At 41.2% G+C, this 10892-nt stretch overlaps 1 protein-coding gene across 1 annotated transcript in view; it reads right to left on the bottom strand.

Moving 5' to 3' along the window:
* The window catches only part of B4GALT3 (UDP-Gal:betaGlcNAc beta 1,4- galactosyltransferase, polypeptide 3), a 12806-nt gene extending 2184 nt beyond the window's left edge, over positions 1-10622 (bottom strand). The window contains exons 1-4 of the mRNA XM_010141303.1: positions 10385-10622; positions 3359-3594; positions 2302-2492; positions 1598-1720 (exon numbers count right to left, since the gene is read on the bottom strand). Of these exons, the coding sequence (XP_010139605.1) occupies positions 1598-1720; positions 2302-2492; positions 3359-3594; positions 10385-10622 (788 nt within the window). The remainder of the gene's footprint in view (positions 1-1597; positions 1721-2301; positions 2493-3358; positions 3595-10384) is intronic.
* Between the last annotated feature and the right edge of the window lie 270 nt (positions 10623-10892).

The following is a 10892-nucleotide window of genomic DNA, read 5'->3' as shown; positions in this document are numbered from 1 at the left end:
CAGGAATGTTATAAAGCTGAAAGAGGCAACAGAACTGAAAATATTTGTTAGTCTAGAGCCACTGAATTATTTGACATTTAATATGACACACTTATTTCAGACTGAGTTTTAGACAGTTTCTTGTTTTGTGAATGTAAGTTTATCACACGTTCAATCAAAAAGACAAGAAGAAGCAAGAACACTAAGTAAGCTCGGCTGTCAGTGTTCACATTGCAAGATTAAACTAAAACCGCAATGTGTAACAGTTAACACATTCATTCACTGTTAAGAATGCAACAGACTTTCCTGTAGTTGGTAAGGTTAACACATACATAGTTCCAATTAGTGTTTTCTTCTAATAAAAGGTAGATTCTGGTGTTTGCTAGGACTAGTATGAGAGTACTGCAGTCTGACACCTATCAGTAGTAGCCAGCATGTTTTTTTTCACTAAACTCTGCTTTAATATGCAGTATCCCAGCAAAAAAAAAAAATCTTTACAGGACAGGATTTTTTCTTTGACTGCTATGCATAAGTGGCATGACTATTTACCTCAGGTACTGAAAACCACATTGGTTGTACTAAGAACCGCTGAATAAGACCCAGCATTGTAGAGTTTCATGGAAAGATCTATTTTCCTGGCACATCATTCCTTCAGTAAATGCTGAATCTCTAAACCATCGCACACCCTTTTAGTTAGAATTTCTCCTTTTCCTTTCAGAGAAAGCTATGTTAGAAAATCTGATTTTCAATTCCCAGAAGAATACTGCTTTGTAAAAACTCCTACAGTCCTCTAACAGAACATTCCACCAAAATGGTGTAACTTGTCACGCTGGGCAAGACCAAAAAGCACACGAGACTTTTAATGCCAGTTTAGTTTTATAAACTACCCATGATCTTGCCTCAGCACAGGATGATGAAGGCGCACAGTGTAACTGCAGAGCTGAATAAAAAAGAACAGCCATGATTTTGTACTCGAAGAATTCGCACTGGGCAGAGTACCTGGAACTAAACACACTGCATTCGCTTCTACAGCATGCTGCTGCCATGGCAACTGAAGTACACGAAAAAAACATTGGATCTTGCTGTCACTGACTCGCAATAGCACACAGGCTTCTCCATCACCCAGCTCTTACAGTTCTACAGTTAGAATTCCTTGTGTTCCTTCATTTCAAGTATTGGTGATTAGGTAATACTTGAAGCAACCTAGATGCACTTAGCATAACTTAAATTCCCAGCTGTTGAGAATGAGTAAGTATCTTCTTGGTTTTCTTATTGTCAGGCTAGCAGATTCCTTCCTTCCTTCCCTTGGGGGTGTTAATGTCAGTGGAGTCACTTGTCAACTACTGGTGGTTATAACCCCTTGGACACACTCCAGAATGACCAAAGGCACAAGGATGTCAAGCAACAGTCCGTCCTCCAGAGTCTGAGGAAAGCTTTATCCTCCCAGAACACAATTATTGGATTCATGGATTTTAAGCACCTTCTGACATTAACCGTTCCCAGTGCCAGCAGTATTTTGGATTATAATGATACTGCAAGAACATGAAAGATCATCTTAGTTCCTTTCTTAAGGTAATGCTATGTGTTTCACTAGCCAGCTGGTTCTGTGCATTAGTACCTTGTAGCAATGTCGTCATTTTCACCACCACTGCCCCAGTATGTGTTTGGAAACCCATTCATCTTCATGTAATGTTCTGGAGTCAGAGCAGATACACCCCCAAAAAAGGACTTGTATGGCAGACTAAAAGACAAAAGAGGGAAAAAGAAAAAAGATGAATATTAAAGGCTAGTACCCATCCTCCACAAAATAACAGTGTGATTCAAATCACACATACAGCAGCTGCATACCTTACAGACATTGTGACAACAATGCCAAAAAACAAAAGAGCAAAACCAGCATAACTGCTATTGTGTTTCATCACCCCCCTCCCTGGCCTTGTTGTTTCCCCCTGAGCTGACCAAAGTAAAGCTGGTTTTGAAATTCACATCTTGGGTCAGTTCAAAACACCTGCACCCTAGCACACATCATCCACCTGTTCCAGTAATTCCCACCCTACCCTTTTATTGTGGAAGGAAAGGCAAACAGCAATCTGCCAGTCATTTGCCAAGCTGAGCTGAGCGTGGATCAGGAAACTGCAGGCAAGGAACTGTTCCAGATTGCATGCTTAGGTCAAGAATACCCTTTTCTGGGGATGTCACTACTGCAAGCTAAGAGGTCCAAACCTCTTAAAGGTTGTATATTTCGCTGTCCGCATTCACACTTTCTATGCAGAAAGTGAACCAGTTAGACTACATAGATCCAAAGCAAACGGAGGCACTTACATGTACTGAAACTTATCCATGGCACTAGCCATGTGCTTGGGATAGTATTCATCACAAATGTAGAGATTATAATCATTCTCGGGTACTAGGTTGACATCATGTAGAAGAAGGCAATCCCAGTCCTCATCCTTCAGGGCTTCCCGAACACCAACGTTAAGCAGCTTTGCTCGGTTAAACATACCATTCCCCACCTGGAAAAGAAAACCTACATTTCTTCACCAAAACAACAATAACGGTAACTCAATTAATAAAAAAGCCTTACTCAATTGAATGACACTGGAATGAATCAATACTGCCTGCAAATTCGTGCCCCAGACTCTCAAAATTTCCCCCATTCTTTTCACAATGTTCTCAGCAATTGTAAGCTTTGCTGTGTCGGGGGCTACATACTGTGGGTACCTGAAGAAGGCTGACTTGTAAGAGACCAAGAAGTCAATCCTCAGGTGTATATCTGCACATCAACACTTCTGGCCTGGCCACTACTGCTTATTAAAGCTTAGAAAAAAAGATCTTGGTCAGACAAAAAAAGCTGCTTCTCCCTCCCAATGAACTATCAGTTTTAATGAACAAACCTAAAACTTCTCTCTGGCCACTAATCTTTTGCAGTACTAGACCATGTCAGTTAAAAATGGCTGCTTGACCTACACAGGCTGCCCCACAGCAGGGTCAAGCCAGACGTTTTTATTTGATACAGACTAGAAATGTCCAGCTTCACTCTAGCATTTAGTCTCCACAGTTTGCTCAGTAGCCACACTGACAAGTTACAGACAAACCACACTCAACTCTTGAACAGCTGAAAGTACAAGTTACCACTTAATGACAACTTTATCACTCTAGAAGGAAGAAAAAAAAAGCAGAACTAATCAATCAACAGCAGAATGATGACCTTGACAAGTAGTACGGTATTTCAGTCATTAGCCATGGATAGCATTTAACTGACTTCCTCTCAACTCACACATAAAATGCTACTTCCACATTCAAAAATACACATTTCTTGGTCAGAACCTAACACTTAACTGGGAAGCTCAGCTACACCACAGGCACATCCGAGAATTACCTGTTGAATCAAGTAGATACTGTAACTGAGCTGCTGGCGCTGCAAGAAAGGATGAATATAGTAGAGAAGATGCTGAAGGCTCTTCTTCTGGTTCTTGTAGGCCACAAGGATGGCTGATTTGTAGCGGGCCAAGCAGTGAGGTGGCCTGTAGCGGCCACCAGACCGAACAAAAGGATTTTTTTTGATGATTGTTCTTTCACTAGGGAGCACCCTGAAGGTGATGGTTAATGGACCAACTGTAAGGAGAGACAAAAAAATGCAAAAAAAAAGACCAGTGATTTTTCTCAACCTTCAAACCTATCAGATAACCCCCCTATGTTTACTAAGGACGCCTGCCCCACCACAGAACAGTTAACAACACCACGCAGATGTGCCCACATGACAATTCCACCACTGCCTGCTGGTCATGATGTCCCCAACAGCTCCATACCAACGGGTGCCAGGCTCAGCATAAGGCCAGGAGGTGACCTGCCAGAGGCACCTTGAGTCCTGGCACAACCAGCAAGTCTCACCAGGCTCCTGCACACCTTGCTTTTTCCTGGTAGTGGCTCCCTACAACACAAGCAAACCTTCTGTCTTGCGTTGTTTAGATGGGATCCTTGAACAAATGCATTCACTCTAAGAGCAGCATTGAAAAATAATCAATATGAACCGCCATAGCTGCTTTTGCTGCCTGTATGGAAACAGTCTTTAAGTCTCTTGAAGAGAAGATTCAAAGGTAAAGACATCCAAAAGGATATTCAGCAGTTTGGGGGAGAAACGGGTTAAAGGCTGGAAGAATACAAACGCTACAGGAAGTGTTAGCTTTATCTTTTAAGAAGTTTCAAGTTCAGTTTGATATTTATTACAATCACTTGCCACAAGGGCTGTCTATTATTTAACTATATATAGCGTGATCAGCAGGCAGTAAAATTTTGGCAGGTGACAGAACTGAGAAGAAAGAAGAGAGATGTTACATTTTCAGGAACAGGTGCAGGGGAACTGACATATAACAGTTCCTCTACTCAGCACCTCATTTTTAAATACAAAATATACTGGATATGTTCACCAGCTTTTACCCATTTAAAAAAATAACCTGCATTTTTATATGATGTCTTCCATTCTTCAGATGAAAAAAGCTTGGCAAGTCACAAATAAGAAAGAATCAATATAAAATGTCAATCAGCATTTTAACACAAGCCTCATATTATTACAATATGAATAAACAAGTTCTACAATTATTTAAATAACTGTCCTGGGAAGTGAGAAAGGGTTCCACAACTAGCAGAAGAGTTACACACATATCCGTGCATCTTAATGGTTTCCAACCACTCTCAACTTCTAAGAAAATAAAAGCACAAATGAAGAAAAATATTTAAAAAAAAATTTAGATGAACTAGGAAGAAAGAAACCTTCTCCAAAATCACAATTAAAAGCTGATGATTTCAAATTACAATTTTAAGTAAGGCACACAATTCTCTGCGGGCCATGCTACTCAAAGACAAAGTATTTTTTTGCACCAGAAGCCTATGAAGCAAGTTTCTGGGGTTTTGTTTTGGTTTTGTTTTTTTTTTTAACTAGCTATAAAGGTTTTATTTGCCTTCCAAGCTCATAGTTAATGCTACGGCTATGTTAAAGCAAGCTTTCAGTATCTTGTCAGACTGCCTTTGAAACTACTGAAATAAAGTATCCTCTCAAAAAACTTTTGATAAAGAAGCCTGTGAGAGAAATAGAAACACTTAGGCCTGGTGTTTAGTAGCTTTCCGTTGAGCAGGGACAGGTACCTGCATGACATTCAAATCTCTACTACAATTCTAGTGAAAAAGATTGCACCTGTGTTCACCCACATCCTGCTTAACTGACACAGAAGGAAACAACATCCCTTCACTGTTTTTTGGGGTTTGGTTTCTGGGGATTTCTTGGTGGCGGGTTTTTTGTTTGTTTGGTTTTTTTTTTTTTGAGCACTAACTAGGAGCCTAAGGACTGAATTTGGCATAAGATTCATGCTGTCCATTCAGAACTGAAAAACATTTTGCTAATATGTTGAAGTTGGTTGACGGCACCTTTCTGATGGGCAAATCTATATATTCACAAGCATCTCCTTTTCCTCCTCAAGGAACGCACATAATGGCATTTCCTCAAGGCCGGTCTGAACAGTCACTGATCCCATTCCTCATGCTGTCAAAAAGGTCTAGCTACTGTGAAACCCACTTCATGGATTTTGTTGGTTGGTTTTTGTTTTTACAAGGAAAACCTGAATTTTGATTGTCAGCAAAAACTTGCAGTAGCTGACTCTTAAGTATCACTTTTCAGTCCTTCCCCAAGTATCTAAAACGTGGGGAGAATTTGATTTTCACTCTGTTACCCTCGGTAGGAAACTGGAGTACGTTGCCATATCTCTGTACCTGAAACAGAAGAGTAGTTCTTCAGAGAATCATGCTGTGGGCCTACAAATCTAGGTCACATTTACAGTTAGGATTTTACAATGTTAGCGCCTACTTCTACGCAGACAGTTTCCTTTTCTGCCTTTAAGACCTCTACGTTTCAGTCCAAAATTGGTTTATGAGGTTTATGTTGCTTTTGAGATTTATGAACTCCCCCAATTATCAGATCTTTTACCTAAAGCACCACTGATTTGATGATAACTTGAGCTTGCTAAAGAAATGCTACATTAAGATTGGATTTCAACTACAGATTATTGCTTCAAGGAAAAGATAAGAAAGGGAATTAAATCCCTTCTGTTCTCTCTCAAAGGCAGGGTTTTGTTTTCTATACTGCAATCGGGGCTCTTTGTATTGCGGAGTAGGATTCCATGCCAATAATCATTAAATTAAAAAATATCAAATCTAAATTGGGACATAAGTATATGAGTAAGATAACATGCAATTAGTTTCACTCCTGGTGTCTCCTTCCATACCCAAGCATATGATTCATGAGGGTAATATCTGCATTTTTAGCTTTTTCAAGATGTCATGTTCTCCCAAGCTGCCTGACTCTATACCTCAAACAACTCAGCTCAGAAACTCCACCTAGCATATGCCAAGGAAACACTGGCAAGAGAAGCTAGTCTGTAATTTATATCCCTATATCTGTAATTGATAACCACAAAACCTCTGGCTGCCCTACTGCCGCTGAATTCTGGCTTTCAGGTCTCCTTCCTGTCCACCTAACAAAAGGCTAATGCACTGTAATCCAGTTAAATCCCAGGTGTGAACAGAGCAGTTGCAGGCTGGACCAAATAGGGAAAAATAAAACTGCTAAAGCACAGCTTTGGGAAAGAAGGAAAAACCCTGTGCTAGAAAGCACAGGATCCCAACTCAGACAAGGTACAGAATCAACACCCTGACGTGTCCAAGCAATTTCTTCTAGCCTGGTTCCTAAGGTCTTTCTGTGCATGTACCATGACATGGAGGGTGTTTTAACTAACGTGCAACTTCAGTGTGTTGAGCTAAAACTCGAAATTCCCTGCCTGTATTGTTAGCTGGGGCCAGTGACAGCATAATCCCTGCTTGCTTTACTTTCTAAGCAACACTTAGAAATTCCCCCACACTGTCACACCCTCACACTGGGAACTATTGATTTTTACCAGATCTGTCCCCTCTAAACTCCTTGCTACACGTTTAGAGGTAGGAGCCATAATTTCGGAGTTCAACCAGAATAAGCAGAACTTACACAAGCTACACAAATGGGAACAGTATCATGGATGAATACCTCACTGGGAAAGTGCAGCACCACACACCACATTAATAGAGTCACACTGTACCACTGTTTGAAAGAAAGAAAGAAAGAAAGAAAAAGCAGCCTTCATTTAAGCACCAGTTTCTAATGACAGAATACAAGGCTGCCTCAACTGCACCTGAAAAGAAGTCTCAGCATCACCACGTTTTTCCTTCTCTTTAAATCCAAGAGAAGAAACTCTAGTAGGAGAAAATCCATTAGAAAACATAGCAGGAAGTACTCATTACCACAACAGATGGTCACGCTCCTGAAAAGATTATGACAGATGGAATGAAAGGGAGCAACTATATAAGAAGGGCTTGGGAAAAAAATTCTCCCATAACATGGGCAAATTCTGAAAGTAGAGTTACAGACAGAAATCTCGTCTATTAAAGTTCTCATGGGCCATGCCAACTCATCTGTGCGTGAAGTAAAGTACTTCTTTAAAAAAAATGAAACCTCTGAGTCTTCTAGCATCAAGCATCTTCCTGGTCAGAGAAAATGATGAACTGAAACAACACATCTTGTGTGCAATGTGATGAAGTCAGATTTTGAATTTAAACACTAGTTTGTAAAGTTTGATTAAGCTCAACTCTGGCATATAAACCCTTTGCTTTTCCCAAAAATCAAGGCGAAGGAAACAGGTAACTAGTTATTTGTGTAGCAACTTTAACCTTTAAGGGAACCTGAGTAATTTATTCACAATATTAATGAAGACAGTGAATATCTAGTACAACGTTTTTCAAGTGGTCGGTCACAAAAGGTTCAATGGACACCACCAAGCGTTAAAAAAGTAACCACAGTCATCAAGAGTCTACAGAGACATTTAGCACGTATACTTTAACTCTGACTCCACAGCCCTGGAAGAATCAAGACGCTGTAGATTCAGGAGGCAAGAAAAAGACAGATGAGCTGCAAACTGAGCTTACATTCAAACAGTTACCGAGATGATCTACTACATATGTAAGTGGCAAAAGTGCTGCAGTTCATAAAAGCCCTGATGCAGAAACCATTTAAGCCATTTGGCATTCTTCCAGTTACTTTAACACGCTTCACAGTGCACACAGTGACTTATTACCAGCTCTGAATTGGAGACTGGAGTCCTCAAGAATTGATTTGAAATCTCATTTAATGGAGCTTATGAAATTAATATTAAAAGGCATCATTCTCTCTGCCATACCGCTTCCCAGAGAGATCAGTCCCGTAACAGAAGATAACAACCAATCAAGACATTTATAAAATATTTATATATCTATTCATATGTGCCCATCACATGCAAAACAAAGGGCAACTACCTTGCAGAGAGGCACACATTTCTCAGGTAAAAAAAAAAACCAACCAAAACCAACCCACCCAGAAAAGGCTGGCATATTACTATATACCATAAGGAATAATTTACTTCTTCCATTTAAAGGGAAATATCACCAAGTAAAAGTGAAGTTCTAGCAGAGCGCTCATTTTTCTTAAACTGAATCTGTATCAATGCTCCAAACTCTGTTTCACAGCAACAAAGCTTCATATGCTCAACTCTGATTTTTTCTGCAGAAAAAATTTCCACAATTACTTTGCCTCATATTTTGTCTTCTCCCAGTCAACTTGACTGTTTTGCCTACAACATTTTAATTTTAGCTCTGAAGTACGATATGCAGGCCAAGCCCCACTGTTCTCAGCAGGGGCAGGGATGGGCACAAGACAGTCTTAAAAAGATTTCACAGCTCTAAGAGCACCGATTTTACTCTGCATCTGCCTCCTCCGTATACACCACTACTCTTGCTTATCTGATGGTTTGCAGGCAATCTGCACAGAATTGCAGACCTAATTTCATTTGGTGGGGTTTGTGGGTTTTTAGGGTTTTTTTTTTGAGACCAAAGCTTTCTCCTTTGACTCTTCTCAGGATAGTGGATTCTCGTCAGTAGTGGAGACAAGCAGGGTGCAGGCACACTTCTGCTGTGCTTTTTCAAATGAAACAATTAGGTTGGAAACACAGAGTTAGACCTTCCGAAAAGAACTGATGGGCTGTAGCCCATGAACAGAGACTGCACTAAGACCATCACAACTGGCGCCTGTGCGAAAAGGCTCTGTACTATTACTATTATTTCATTATTTACGTAGTAGAGCTGTTCCCAAGGGAAACGCTGAAGCACATACCCAAAAGTTATCAGACAATTTCTCCATACATACTGCATATATTTCATTTAACTTCAGCAACAGAGGAAGAAAACTTCCCAAAAGAAGCAGCATCATTTTGCAGACTGCAGTCTAAACTGGCTCATCCAAAGCATCCCAGCAGTGTTCCCTAACTGAAGAAAGCCACTTGACACAGGAGTAACCACAGCACTGGCTTTCCACGATACTTCCACGAGTGAACCAAGGTCAACCATTTGCTCTTACTGTGCTCCATGGGCAGTGATCAGCCTTCCTAGAACAGCAGGGCAACTGCCAAGTAGTGCCCCAAGACTAGTTACATGCGGGATTGAGACGCGCAGAAACCCCTGCTGTACAGATAAACAGACAAGGGTAATTTACTACACAGTACTCCAAGGTACACTCAAGTCCCCAGCCCGGCTCTAAGTGCACGCTTACAGACATCCATTCTTGGCTCGCTGCGTGGAACTGATTTACTATCACCAGAGATGCAGCACGTCACTACCAACAAACTTGTTTTATGGCTTTGACTTTACTTAGTTTCTCAACTGTTTTAGTTGTGCAGCAACTGGACTAACGTCCGGAGGATCAGGTCTAATTTGGTCCTGGTGTAAATGCAAATTAACACGTGACCAGACTTTTAAGTCTAAAGAAGAATTTTTTAAGCCTGAAGGACAAAAGCAATCCTAGGCCAAAAAGATCACCATGAAGAGCACAGAGCCATGCCACACTCTCATTCAAGTGGTATTTCAAGCCAACTTAACCAGTTAACCAATTCATATTGAATTGGTTGATATAAGGCTAGGACAAAGAACCCAGGAGTTAGAGTGAGTCAGAATTAAGCAGTAACCAAAGCACAATCATTGGCACACTTTCTACATGACCACCAAGAGAAAAAAACCCCCAAGTGTTACTAACTTGCTATTAACACCATTCACTGTTTCCATTCTTCTTCTACCACCTATAAGAATCCATACACATTCTTAATATTGGGAATTTTGGGGTCAGCAAAACACTTTTCCTCATATAACCAATAAGAATGAGCTAGTTAACAAGAGAAACTTCTCCAGTGCAAGTATTACACCAGTGTATCACTTTTAAAAAGTTTGAAAAACATACAACATTTACAAAGGGTTCAGAGTGATCAACACTGAGCAATTTGAAACACCGTTTGTTCATACCTACCAAATATTGGTGACTGCGCTGAGCAGTATGGCATGGTTTCTTCGTTACGCGCCTGCGTAAACAAGCTGAGGTTTGTATACACATCGTGAGTTTTTGAGTAGTCCAGAACCTGACGAGAGTCTAAAAACCCACGAAACACATTTGAAGGTCCACCTCGGTAGAGTATCAGGATAAATACTGCTTGGAAGACCAACAGAAACAGCAGAAAACACGGACTTTCGACACGAGAGAGGGCCATCGCTTTCAGCCCATGCTCGGGAGCCAGACCGTGGAGGAGTTCAACCGCCTTCCGGGGCCTGCCGTTCCGTGCCGCACGGACGACCCGGAGGTGCGCCGGAGACCTACTCTACTCCCCTCCGAACTTTCTGAGGGGGCAGCGTGCTCTTCCCGCACGGCTTGGTCAGGACGCTTGGAGCCGGAGCACCCCTTCCCGCTAAAAGCTCTGCGAGGCGCACTGAAGGAGAGAGAAACCTCTTCAAGGCCCCCCAGAGCGGAGCAGCCACGGGGC

The sequence above is a fragment of the Buceros rhinoceros genome, unplaced genomic scaffold, assembly GCF_000710305.1.
Source record: "Buceros rhinoceros silvestris isolate BGI_N320 unplaced genomic scaffold, ASM71030v1 scaffold43018, whole genome shotgun sequence".
Classification (NCBI taxonomy): domain Eukaryota; kingdom Metazoa; phylum Chordata; class Aves; order Bucerotiformes; family Bucerotidae; genus Buceros; species Buceros rhinoceros.
This window is presented reverse-complemented; position numbering and strand designations above follow the sequence as displayed.